The 14,005-nt window shown below is 44.3% G+C and overlaps 1 protein-coding gene across 1 annotated transcript in view; it reads left to right on the top strand.

Moving 5' to 3' along the window:
- Nucleotides 1-14,005, top strand: part of tgfbr1b (transforming growth factor, beta receptor 1 b) — a gene marked incomplete at its 5' end in the record, with an annotated part of 46,501 nt that overhangs the window by 5,267 nt on the left and 27,229 nt on the right. Inside the window, 2 exons of the mRNA XM_079489900.1 lie at nucleotides 4,062-4,355; nucleotides 8,680-8,910. Coding sequence (XP_079346026.1) covers nucleotides 4,062-4,355; nucleotides 8,680-8,910 — 525 coding nt within the window. The remainder of the gene's footprint in view (nucleotides 1-4,061; nucleotides 4,356-8,679; nucleotides 8,911-14,005) is intronic.

Here is a 14,005-nt window from a genome sequence, read left to right as displayed (position 1 = left end):
AGTTTGACGTTATTTAACCCATTTTGACCTGAGATCAGATTCTAAAAATGTCTTCTACATCCTGACAGTTTTCTGAAAAAGCTATGTTTCTATGTCAGTCGTTTCTATGTAAGTCAGCCTACATGGGAGCGATGCAAGTTGGGAACCTAGTATGCAATATCCGTTGTCATAGCACCCGTTTTATCCGCTGCCTAGTGTCCCTTTAGTGCAATTCAATCTGAATATCTTTTCGTTATCGAGATCCATTATTTCATTTGGCATTGGAGCCCACGGACCACTATGGTATAAAAACCTTGGTGACTCGTACATAATCCATTTTCCACCCATTTGTCTGGCTAAAAATAGCATCAAATGGCTGCTATTAATCATTAGTATAATTTTCTCTTTGTCACACTCTGTCCTGAGTGAGTGTAGCGTGTGCCCAAAAAATGGCACTGAAGCAGCTAGGCTATTACTCCAAATGACACTCGTGGGCAAATCCGTTTTTAGCGAAAACAAAACAGTTTTTATTCACCTTTTCACAGACCACCAAAATTGAAGAACGAAGGTATTTATTTACACAGTAAACTGGGCAGGTTGGCCCTCTAGGTCCTCGCACCTCTGCAGTCCTGCATCGACTGACTGGCAGTGGGAAGTCCCCCTACTTATATAGGCTAAGCCCCTCCCACGGACCATACCACCAACCCTAAATTGATTCCACGATTACCCCAGCTGCTCCTCAATGTCCAGAGACATCACATTTCATATACACATTTAAAGTGTTACATAATATTCTATAAATTATCCACATAATATGATCCACATAATTAAAGAGTTCTCTAAACAAACCCTCCCACTGTTGGCATGTCCCCCCCCCACCCCACAGCTGGTAGTTGCTCCCTTCAATGGAGTCAACAATCAATTATCAATCAATTAATCAGACACCACACAATATACACGCTTTGTGTAAGAAAAAGAGCAGTGTGAGGTGCAGTAAGCACGTGGAATTACAGATGATATAATCGTAGGCATGTGACGATTCACTCAACTCACAATACGAATGACAATATTAGGTTCACGATATGATTTTTTGCGATTTTCTTAAATACTAAGCATCGCTACATACTAAGCATTTAAAGTATGAGGTATAAAGTACAGCAGCCTTGTGTTCATTCATACAACAGAAAGATTGGGTATTGTGTAAGACTGACGTTATGTATCTTTCAGGACCTTTCACTGCTTCGTCTCAACCATTACTCTATGGCTCTGGTCTGTATTTTTTGACATTCCGTTTTTCTCCAAAGTTGAACGTTGCCATGCACTACTGTTGGAGCAGCCATAAACTACACAGGTTCATCCCGATGTTCTGGGCATCTTTATAAAGTTAGTGTTAGTAAAAAAGCAGGTAAAAGAGTAACGTTTGAGCAGACTAACATCAGTCACTCTACCATTCAATGTAGTAGAAGACCTGCGAGTTTACACCGCAGATATGTCGTCTCCGCCTACAGGAAATAAGTTTGCTGCGACCATGAGACCCGTTTCTGAATTTGTCTTATCGTGGCCCTCTGGAGTGAGTGTGGACTCTCTGTGATGTTAGTTCTAGTTCTTTATCTGGGCATTGATTTGTCTCCTCCCCCCCCCCCCCCCCCCCCTGCACTATATAGTTCAATGGAGGATCCTCTATTGCCACACACTTAATGACAGCCCAACAGCTCGATGGCTGTGTGTTGGTATTTGACATTTTGAATATATTTCTCTATCTAATTTTAACCCCAAAAGCAGATGGCCTTTTTTGTATAATGGTGAATCTTAACTAATGTATTTATGAATGTATGTAAAACAACTTCTGGTTCATCTTGATGTATTGTGTACAAGAACATGAGGAGTGTCATTTTGTGATGTATTTGTTGTTTATTTTCTATCATGCATTTGTCACTTTACTCTTTGTCAGCTTTGTGTACCATCGCTGACTTGTTTTGATCACGTGATTCTGTACACAGCCATGTGATCATGATTGACAAGAGGGTTGTATAAAGATGTGTTCATCTGTGTTCATCTCTAGTCTGAGGAAGAGCATTACGCTCGAAACGTCACAGTCAATTTTTTGTGCAAATAAAGGCACTTCACGAGCATCGGAGCCCACAGTGTGCGAGTACCTTATTTTCTTTATCTGTGCATACTACTACTCACCGCTCAGCACCTGCCCAAGTTGGGGTTGGATGTGCATGTCTTTGTACTTTTTTCGACTCTATAGTGGCCCTCTGGAGTGTGTATGGACTCTATAGTGGCCCTCTGGAGTGAGTATGGACTCTATAGTGGCCCTCTGGAGTGAGTATGGACTCTATAGTGGCCCTCTGGAGTGAGTATGGACTATAGTGGCCCTCTGGAGTGAGTATGGACTCTATAGTGGCCCTCTGGAGTGAGTATGGACTATAGTGGCCCTCTGGAGTGAGTATGGACTCTATAGTGGCCCTCTGGAGTGAGTATGGACTATAGTGGCCCTCTGGAGTGAGTATGGACTCTATAGTGGCCCTCTGGAGTGAGTATGGACTCTATAGTGGCCCTCTGGAGTGAGTATGGACTCTATAGTGGCCCTCTGGAGTGAGTATGGACTCTATAGTGGCCCTCTGGAGTGAGTGTGGACTCTATAGTGGCCCTCTGGAGTGAGTGTGGACTCTATAGTGGCCCTCTGGAGTGAGTGTGGACTCTATAGTGGCCCTCTGGAGTGAGTGTGGACTCTATAGTGGCCCTCTGGAGTGAGTATGGACTCTATAGTGGCCCTCTGGAGTGAGTGTGGACTCTATAGTGGCCCTCTGGAGTGAGTATGGACTCTATAGTGGCCCTCTGGAGTGAGTGTGGACTCTATAGTGGCCCTCTGGAGTGAGTGTAGACTCTATAGTGGCCCTCTGGAGTGAGTGTAGACTCTATAGTGGCCCTCTGGAGTGAGTGTAGACTCTATAGTGGCCCTCTGGAGTGAGTATGGACTCTATAGTGGCCCTCTGGAGTGAGTATGGACTCTATAGTGGCCCTCTGGAGTGAGTGTAGACTCTATAGTGGCCCTCTGGAGTGAGTATGGACTCTATAGTGGCCCTCTGGAGTGAGTATGGACTCTATAGTGGCCCTCTGGAGTGAGTGTAGACTCTATAGTGGCCCTCTGGAGTGAGTATGGACTCTATAGTGGCCCTCTGGAGTGAGTATGGACTCTATAGTGGCCCTCTGGAGTGAGTATGGACTCTATAGTGGCCCTCTGGAGTGAGTATGGACTCTATAGTGGCCCTCTGGAGTGAGTATGGACTCTATAGTGGCCCTCTGGAGTGAGTATGGACTCTATAGTGGCCCTCTGGAGTGAGTATGGACTCTATAGTGGCTGTCTGGAGTGAGTGTGGACTCTATAGTGGCCCTCTGGAGTGAGTGTGGACATACGTATGTGACTCTTTGATACAGAGACAGTCATGGCGGAAAGGCCAACAGGAGAGGAGCAAAACTGAGTTAATAACACAGGCAGACTCTTCACATACTAACTAGAGCATGTGTGAAATCAATGTCAGCTGAAATGGAAACGTGTACCGTAGCTATAGGTGTAATGCTAGAGTCCACAGAAGTGAACCTTTCAAGCCTGTTTTCTCAACTCACCGTTTCTCTGCAAGACATTACTCCATAAGCCATATCTCCAAAACGGGTGTGGGTCAAACTGAACAACCGATATGTCAATTTGAAGCTATGATTCCCTGCTTTCATATGACATGAAAGTTCAAACGACAAAAATAGCAGATCTACAAGCTCGTAGCGCGCCACTCGGTGGCCTACGAGTTGTAGGTCTGCTATTTTTGAAAAATCGAAGAACCACTGACATAGAAACATAGCTTTTTCAGAAAACTGTCATTTTCAAACAGACATTTTTAGAACAAAAGACAAATCCAATGACTTACTTGTGTGTCAAGTTTGGTCACATATGGTGGCCCTCTCTATCTTCAAAGTCGCTCCACCCCTGATTTAGACGATCATGTAATAACATGCGACAACCCTCCCCCCCCCCCCCCTCTCTCTCTCTCTCTCCCTCTCTCTCTCTCCCGCCCGTACAGTCCCCACGGTGAAGGCCCCCCAGCTGGGTCCCGTGGCCCTGGCGGCCGTGATCGCGGGGCCCGTGTGCGTGCTCTGCCTGCTGCTGGTGCTGGCCTTCTACGTGTGCCACAGCCACCGCCTGGGGGCCGCGGCCCACCACCAGCAGCACCACCACCACCACCACCACCGCGTGCCCAACGAGGAGGACCCCCACAACCACCACCACCATCACGGTCACCCCCACCCCTTCATCACGGTGGGCACCACGCTCAAGGACCTCATCTACGACATGACCACGTCCGGCTCGGGATCAGGTACTGCTGCCGCACGCCGTGTGTGTGTGTGTGTGTCTGTCTGTCTGTCTGTCTGTCTGTCTGTCTGTGTCTGTGTCTGTGTGTGTGTGTGTGTGTGTGTGTGTGTGTGCGCGTGCGTGCAGGTGGTCATGTCGTAGATGAGGTCCTTGAGCGTGGTGCCCACTGTGTTGAAGGGGTGTGTGTGCGTGACTGTGTGCGTGTGCGTGCGTGACTGTGTGCGTGCGTGACTGTGTGACTGTGTGCGTGCGTGTGCGACTGTGTGCTGCACATTTTGAAGATGCTTACAAATGCAATCCTATAAAGACATCCTTGCTCTTAAGCGGTCTGTTGTCTTCTGCTAAAAATTCCAAGTGGATGTCGGAATAGTAATTATGTTCACCAGAGGCAAATACACAAAACGTAATTGTTCAATTTTTTTTGTATCCTCACAAACTGGTTAGAGCTGGTCTAAATCTTTTTTTGTTTTTTTGGTCATAATTACTGTTTGCGTGCAGAGTGCACACATTGGAGTGGTGCTTAAATGGGGAGGGGGTGGGCTGACTGTCAGGGCGATGCTGGCAACGAAGCCACACACACACACACACACACACACACACACACACACACACACACACACACACACACACACACGGTACTGGCACGGGCCGTGTTTTTGTAGGGGAGCCATAAATTATCACCTCTCAACGGAACTCTTGCCGTAGGCAGCAGACAGTGGGCCAAACGCTTCTGCTGCCACCTTCCATCTACACCACACTGCAGCATGCCACGCGCTGCTGTGTGTGTGCGTGCGTGTGCACGTGTCTGTGTGTGCGCGTGCGTGCGTGCGCGCGTGTGTGCGTGCACGCACGCGCGTGTGTTGTTTGTGTGACTCAACAAATCAGTGGTTTTCAACTCTTCTCATATTGAGGACAGGTCCATTATTTATTGAGCCAAGGACCACCATTTGATGAGATTTAGCTGGATTTCATGGAACAACACATTAACCCATTCTGGGCGGGAACCCCTTTTGGTGTTTTAAGGCATTATGTTTATTTTAGCTATTGAAAAATAGCCCCTTGCAAGCTTGTAGATCTGCAATTGTTTGAAAAATCGTGAAAATGTGGCACAAATAATTGAATATATATTCTTTCGGAGCCAACTCAAATCTTCTTTGCTATAACATATTTTCAGATGGGGGTCCATGACCAAATATAATTTTTGGGGTCCTTGACACGAAATTGTTTGAGCACCACTGCCATAGAAAAATAGGTTTTTCAGAAAACTGTTAGGATTTAGAAGCCTTTAAAAAAAAAAAAAAGAAACGTCCTCGGGTCTAAATGGGCTAATTAAGTCCTTGGCGTTCAATGAGTTTTAAAGGGCAAGAGCATGTACTTCTACTCTGCAGCTGTCATGATGTGTAACAGACTATTAGTCTGAAATCCATGACGTTACTAGTACATTTTTGAATATCATTACAACTTACCACCACTCCACAAGATGATGAAATGTTATGACATTTAATTTCCACCACTGCCTAAATCTGTGGTTCGGGGACCGCCAGTGGTCCTTGAGGGGGGTTCCAGGTGGTCCCCATCTTTTCTTCTTGTTTTTTTTCACTAGAGCAGTGGTTCCCAAACTTTTTCATGTCAATGACCCCCAAAATGACACTTATTATTGGGACCCCCAATTTGAAAACGCATGCCAGGGACCCCCATAAGAGAAGATTTGTACAGCTCTAGCAGTGATTCTCAACCCGTTACATTTCAAGGACCCCCCATTGTGACATGCATTAGTCTACGGACCCCCCATTTAATGGCATTTCTATCTCTGAGACCCCCAATTTATATTGTAAAATCAATGTTAATTTAACTCTGAGAGTGTACAAATGTACAGTTACATTCCCATAAGGGTCCATTTGGTTCCTAACTATCATTTTGCTGGGGACCCCCTGGAACTGCCTCAAGGACCCCTGGGGGTCCCTGGACCCTACTTTGGGAACCTCTGCACTAGAGGATAAGTCCCTTGAGTTGCAGCAACTCGTTTTCAAGGGAGAGTTGGTAACCAAATGGACTCTAATATTTGATATTTAACTCTTGAGAGAGCGTACAATGAAATGGACCCTTGTATGCTCTCAAGAGTTTAATTGTTGTTAAACATCTGCATTACTTAATGTACCGGTATTACAATAAGTCATACACAATTAGAGAATATAGAATAATTAGTTACTTTGATCAACGTTTGCCTGTTGTTATCTCTCCTAATTAGGCATGTAACGGTATATCGATATATATCGATATTTGAAATAAAAAAATGTTTTTTTAGGGGGGCTAATGTGTGATGTGAAATGTGAGCTTTAGTCATATTCCATCATATTCAAGTGCTTTTGGAGATAAATGATAGTCACTTTCAGTAGTAGAGCACTGTAGAGGGGAGCTGTGTGTGTCTGTGCCCAGGTGATGATGGTCGTTGATGCTCATCAAGGAAGGCAATTATGTTTCTGCACTGTCAAAAGTAATGCTACTTCTTTTGCAATGTAGTTAAATAAAAAATATCAGGGGGGAAGATAAATTATATAAAATTAAAAAAACGGTAATTTCTCTTTAAAATATGTATTTTTTTAATATCGTGAAAAATCGTATCGTGAACCTCATATCGTGATACGAATCGTATCGTGAGTTGAGTGAATCGTTACATGCCTACTCCTAATGGTACCAACATCAATTCAACGTGGAATAGAGGGTATGTGCATGCTTAAAGTGAATGGTACATCGAGTGGCAAAGCAACATGCAAAGTGAGTTTAACATTGTTTAACGTTGTTTAATGCAATCAGATAGGACTGTTCTGTTTGGATGCATGGGTTGTCAAGGCCAGAAAGTAGTTTTTTGCCACTCAGTAGGCATTCCTGCATAACTTCCGGATTTGATGATGATGTCACGCGCATACCCTCTATAAGGGCCTTTCTCGGCCCCACCCCTCTCCCATTGTTTATATTGTGTTTAGTTTCCAAGATGGCCGCAGCACCAGGAGGGGGTGGGGCGGAGGTGAGCGGGCGGGGTCGACATATGCCCTTACTGAGCTGCATTCAAGACACTTACCTTGTGTCTGACACCTGACTTGTGTCTGAACACAGCTTTGATGGATGTATTCTGCCCCCCTCCCCCCATCAAACAAAAGGTTTGGTCAAACCATAATGGGCTTCCATTGGAAATGCATTAGAGCGGCCATTAAACACATACACAAGACAAACGCAAGACAGGTGTCTTGAATGTGTGAACGCAGCCCAGTAAGGGCATTATGTCAACCCCACCCACTCACCTCTGCCCCACCCCCTCCTGGTGTTGCGGCCATCTTGGAAACTAAACACAATATAAACAATGGGAGAGGGGTGGGGCCGAGAAAGGCCCTTATTGTGGACAAATCCGTATCCAACATGAATTTCATATTTTCAATTATTTTTGCATATTTTCCTATATAATGTCTCATGCATATTAAAAAAAAAAAAGTAATACAATAAATCATTGTCTTCGTGTAAGTAATCAACTGGGGAAGTTTCATGGTGATAACAATTTAATATAGGTATGGTTTTTGCCCACTCAATTGAGTTTTGCCCACTCAATTAATAAATCCAATTTTGGAGCTCTGGCTCATGGACTAAGAAGCACAAAGAACTGAACCGGTTCCCCTTGGGAACCAACCGGTGTAAAAGGGGTCTGTGTGTCTCATTGTGTGTTGTAGTACTGTACTGTATTGTGCATACATGTACAGTATGTATGCAGCTGCTCCTTGTCTCCAAGGCAACGCAACGTCTCTCACGGGAGACACAATATTATAGTAACCTTGAACCTTGACGGCAATGTCAGTGGTGGAAAGTAACTAAATACATTTACTCCAGTACTGTACCTGAGATCAGATTCAAAAAATGTCTTCTACATCCTGACAGTTTTCTGAAAAAGCTATGTTTCTTCGATTTTTCAAGTGGCGCGCTACGAGCTTGTAGGTCTGCTATTTTTGAAAAATCGTGAAAATATGTATTTCAGAAAACTGGAGCATTTAGAAGATTTTTTTTTAAATTTTGAGGTCAGGCCTAAATGGGTTAATATTCCTTCCGCATCGAGGAGAACCGGTGTAATGTTTTTATTTATTTATTTATATATATATATGTTTTAAATATACACAGAATTCAGTAAAAAAACGGCTAGTGCAGAATTCTCCTTTAAATGGTCCCTTTTTCCAAAAAATATATGTTAATGACGCTTAGAAGATTTAGAACACTTTCCTGGGGACGGCTGTCTTACTGAGACAACATGTAGTCCAGAAGTGTGTGTGTGTGTCTCCATCCCTCAGGTCTGCCCCTGCTGGTCCAGAGGACCATCGCCAGGACCATCATCCTCCAGGAGAGCATCGGGAAGGGCCGCTTCGGCGAGGTGTGGCGAGGGAAGTGGCGCGGCGAGGAGGTGGCCGTGAAGATCTTCTCCTCGCGGGAGGAGCGCTCCTGGTTCCGGGAGGCGGAGATCTACCAGACGGTCATGCTGCGGCACGAGAACATCCTGGGCTTCATCGCCGCCGACAACAAAGGTACATAAATGTGTTCTTCCTTCTTTTTGTTCGTCTTTCATTCATTTCTTTTCATCATTGTTAACCCATTTAGGCCTGACGTCGAAATTTTAAAAATGTCTTCTAAATTCTGAAACATGTTTCTGTATCAGTGGTGCTCCATATTTCATGTCAAGAACCCCAAAAATGATATGTAATTGACCACCAACCCCCCATCTGAAAATATGTTGTTCCAGGAACCCCTCAGAAGCAAAGATTTGAGTTAAAAACGTTGGCTCTGAAAGAATATATATTCAAAGATTTGTGCCATATTTTCACGATTTTTCAAAAATAGCAGATCTACAAGCTCATAGCACACCACCGAGTGGCGCGCTATGAGCTTGTAGATCTGCTATTTTTCAATAGCTAAATTATAACAATGTTTAAAACACCAAAAGGGGTTCCCGCCCAAAATGGGTTAAGTCAATCAACTATGAGATATCTCGTAGATCTCGCTTTATATCAAATTTGAAACTGTTTCGCTGAAAATCTTTTAATGATACTAATGAAGGCTCTGTTCCATTCTGGTCTAACAGAGTCAGTGTTAAAGGGGAACTTCACCCTTTTTGCCAAAAAATATATGTTAATGAGGTTTAGAAGCTTTAGAACACTTTCCTGGGGGTCTTTATGTGTGTAATATGTGGTTTTAGATATTTTAGATTTTAGCAGTGAGCCCAGTGTCTCTGATGTCATGGACACTGAGCTCACTTCCTTCCTGGACTACATGTTGTCTCAGTAATGGCTCGTACACACTGCCCGATAGTTGCTCCGATTATGCTGTCGGTTTTTGGCGCTCGCCGACAAAACCCCCGATCTGACGTAAAATCGGACTTTGATCGGCGAGGTTTTGCTCGCTGTGTGTGAAAGGAGCTGCGAGAAGATCCAGCGCCGATAAAAGCGCTCGCCGACGCCTCCCCGACCATTTCTGAACATCTAGCACGTTTGATATTTGACTCTGTCGTCGACTGGATATCATACAGTATGAACTGGGTTGCGACTGCGCCCGATAAGGCCTGTATTACAGCCAATGAGAGCACACTGCTCACAGCACTGCTGTCTGTCTGTCTGTCTGTCTGTCGTGTCGCCTGTATCGATAGATGATCAGATGATAATATATAACCATTATTCCTTGGGTAAATCCCTATCCTGTGTCGTACATGGTAGCATTAGCCCAATGTTGCTGTTAAATAAACCATAACCAAATCATTTCACTTGAATAATGTTCAAGTAAAACCGCGCGTGTGTGTGTGTGTGTGTGTGTGTGTGTGTGTGTGTGTGTGTGTGTGTGTGTGTGTGTGTGTGTGTGTGTGTGTGTGTGTGTGTGTGTGTGTGTGTGTGTGTGTGTGTGTGTGTGTGTGTGTGTGTGTGTGTGTGTGTGCGCGCGCGAGTTATTTAATGAAACTCAAGATTATAATGTCCTGTCTCGCTATAGCGCTATCACAAACACAAACATGTCGCCCTGTGTAGCTTGCATGGCTATTCCTGTGTGTGTGGCGTGCCGGGCGTGCACGCAGAGAGAGAGAGAGATGCGCCCTGTGTGGGTGTCGCGCTTGATCACGGCATCCTGCACGTGCATGTCAAAATGAATTGGAATAAAAATACAAATGATGTAGCCGCTGCCTATATGTATCGGGTCTGGATCGCATCTTGGTGAACTCTTGCAGTGTGTGATCCCTGGTCGGCGATCAATCGTTTATTGTGAAAGCCACAAAGATATAATGACAGCCGATTTTAAAAAAAAAAAAAAAAAAAGACTCCTGCAGTGTGAAATACATAACGATCTGATGACTCGCCGACAACTTTAAAACTCCTGCAGTGTGTAGGGGCCATAAGACAGCCCTCCCCCTATCCACAAGGAGGAGCAGTGCACCAAAAGCATTATGGGAATTGTAGTCCAGGAAGGACGTGAGCCGATGACATCAGACACTGGGCTCACTGCTAAAATCTAAAATATCTAAAACCACATATTACACACATAAAGACCCCCAGGAAAGTGTTCTAAATCTTCTAAACGTCATTAACATATATTATTTTGCAAAAAGGGTGAAGTGTCCCTTTAATGATACTAATGAAGGCTCTGTTCCATTCTCTGGGTGCTGTTATTGTGCGTGTTGTTGTGCTCACTGGAAACACTCCGCTACCCCAGTGGGTCTCAAAGTGTCCTTGAGTGGGTTCCAAATGGCTGTAACTCTGAGAGCCTTACAGGTCCATTTGGTTCCATTTGTACACTCTCAGAGTTACGGGGGGAAGGGGGGTCCTTGAAATAAAAAAATAAAATAAAAGTTTGAGAACCATTGCACACTCGTATCATCGGTAACACCTTGAGCTGTTGGAACATATTGCCAGACATATTCTGTGTGCACAGAGCTTAGACTGCCTATTCATTTGTCTGCTTCAAATAGTCAATAGTTCAATATTTGAGAAAATGAGGAAAGCAGCTCGTCAATGTCACATTGGCGATTAGGTTTGAACATTACACGCATCAATACATACTCGCTAGAAGCACTCTCACGGCCACAGATATTTTCTTTTTGATTTACCTCCGTGTGGCAACAGTGGCGTGCACTGCAGACATTTAGAGGGGCAGGTGCTCAAGTGGAAAAAAGGGCACCTTGTGCAGCGCGTGGAACCGGCCCGGTTGCCTTAACCCATTCTGGGCGGGAACACCTTTTGGTGTTAGCATTATGTTATGCTTTAGCTATTTAAAAATAGCAGATCTACAAGCTCGTAGCGCGCCACCGAGTGGCGCGCTACGAGCTTGTAGGTCTGCTATTTTTGAAAAATCGAAGAACGACTGAGCTTTTTCAGAAAACTGTCAGGATGTAGAAGTCAAACTCAAAGTCAAAGTCATACGATTTGTCACACACGTTACCGCAGTGAAATTTGTTCTCCGCATTTGACCCATCTCTTGGAGCGGTTGAGCCGCAGCCAAGGAGCGGTGAGCTGCAGCGTGCGCCGCGCTCGGGAATCATTTGATTAGTAGAAGACATTTTTAGAATCTGATCTCAGGTCAAAATGGGTTAAAAAGTGTGAGATGTATAGATTTTGGGGCATAAATAATATATTTTTTATCAAGAATTGATCAATGTCACCATGGCCCACATACTGTACAGTGTACAAAAAAATATAATATTTTTATTTTTTTATTTTCAAAAGGGCACATTGCTGTCCAGAGGGCAAAAGGGCAGGTGCTCTAGCACCACCTAGTGTCTATATGTGCACGCCACTGTGTTGCAATATTATCCTCCTCTGCTGTGTTGTGCGGTGTTAATGGTTCATGGGGTGCGTTCCGTACGACAGTAGGAATGGAATTGCTCAATATGAGACCGGTAATTAACGACACTTTTTTTCTTTTTAAACAGAAGCTGATGTCATTCTTTGAGCTTCTAATCAAGCCAAATTGAGGAACCAAATAATTCAGCTTGAATGCCGGCCAAACGGACGGTCTGTTTGTCCTACTGATTTAACCCATTCTGACCTGAGATCAGATTCTAAAAATGTCTTCTACATCCTGACAGTTTTCTGAAAAAGCTATGTTTCTATGTCAGTCGTTCTTCGATTTTTCAAAAATAGCAGACCTACAAGCTCGTAGCGCGCCACTCGGTGGCGCGCTATGAGCTTGTAGATCTGCTATTTTTCAATAGCTAAAGCATAACATAATGCTAACACCAAAAGGGGTCCCCGCCCAAAATGGGTTAACACGTTCAGGACGGGAACCCCTTTTGGTGTTTTAAACATTATGTTATACTTTAGCTATTGAAAAATAGCAGATCTACAAGCTCATACCGCGGCACTCGGTGCCTTGTAGATCTGCTATTTTTTAAAAACCATGAAAATGTGGTGCAAATCTTTGAATATATATTATTTCAGAGTGAACGTTTTTAACTCAAATCTTTGCTTCTGGGACAACATATTTTCAGATGGGGGTCGGAGGCCAAATACATACAATTCTGGGGGTCCTTGACATGAAATCATTCGAGAACCAACTGACATAGAAACATAGGGTTTTTCAGAAAACTGTCAGGACTTAGAAGACATTTTGTAGAATCTGGTCTCAGGTCTAAATGGGTTAATAAATTACACGTTTTATAAAACGTAAGCTGCTCATTCTTCGAGCTCCAAATCAAACTAAATTGAGGAGCCAAATAATTCAGCTTGAATTCGTCTGTTTGTCCTTCCCACAGCGTGAACGGATTTAACACCACTACAGCTGTCTGTCTGTCTGTCTGTCTGTCTGTCTGTCTGTCTGTCTGTCTGTCTGTCTGTCTGTCTGTCTGTCTGTCTGTCTGTCTGTCTGTCTGTCTGTCTGTCCATCCGTCTGTCTGTCTGTCCATCTGTCTGTCTCTGTCCATCGGTCTGTCTCTCTGTCCATCTGTCTGTCTCTCTGTCCATCTGTCTGTCTGTCTGTCTGTCTGTCTGTGTCTGTCTGTCTCTCTGTCCATCTGGAGCTGTGGGTCTTTGAGGACAAAACAAACCAGCCATTAACCTCCAAATCCTCCTCCCCTCCCCTCCCCTCCCCTCCTCTGTCTCTGTGTCTGTTTGAGTGTTCCTCAGATTGATGTGCATTTCCTTTTCCTTTCTTTGAAGCCAGCATAGGTGGCGAACCTCTGTGGAATAATGTGATACGATCTACCCTTCCTCTCTCTCTCTCTCTCTCTCTCTCTCTCTCTCTCTCTCTCTCTCTCTCTCTCTCTCTCTCTCTCATGCACACTACAGCATGTCAAATCGCTGTGTAAATGCCAAATTAAAAGTGAGAACGTTACAGTTTTTCCCGACTACTGAGTAAAGGTGTAAAGGTGGCCTGAGATAATAATGTATAATACTTCTTCAACCCACAACAGCGCAAACTGTTAAGCAGGGCCGCAGGAACATATTTTCAGTAGGAGGCGCTGAACGTTTAGGAGGGGGTGCGCGCGGGTAAGCTCGCGCCGCAAAATGCACGCGCACGCGCATTTTCACGCGGACAAGTGGCTTTTACTTTACCTCTCCACATGGAAGTTATATGAACAAACTGACACAGGCAACTATTACCAGGATAAAGCTGTGATACAGCATATTTATTAGGCCTAGTAAGTTG

This window comes from Electrona antarctica (genome assembly GCF_951216825.1).
Source record: "Electrona antarctica genome assembly, chromosome: 20".
Classification (NCBI taxonomy): domain Eukaryota; kingdom Metazoa; phylum Chordata; class Actinopteri; order Myctophiformes; family Myctophidae; genus Electrona; species Electrona antarctica.
This window is presented reverse-complemented; position numbering and strand designations above follow the sequence as displayed.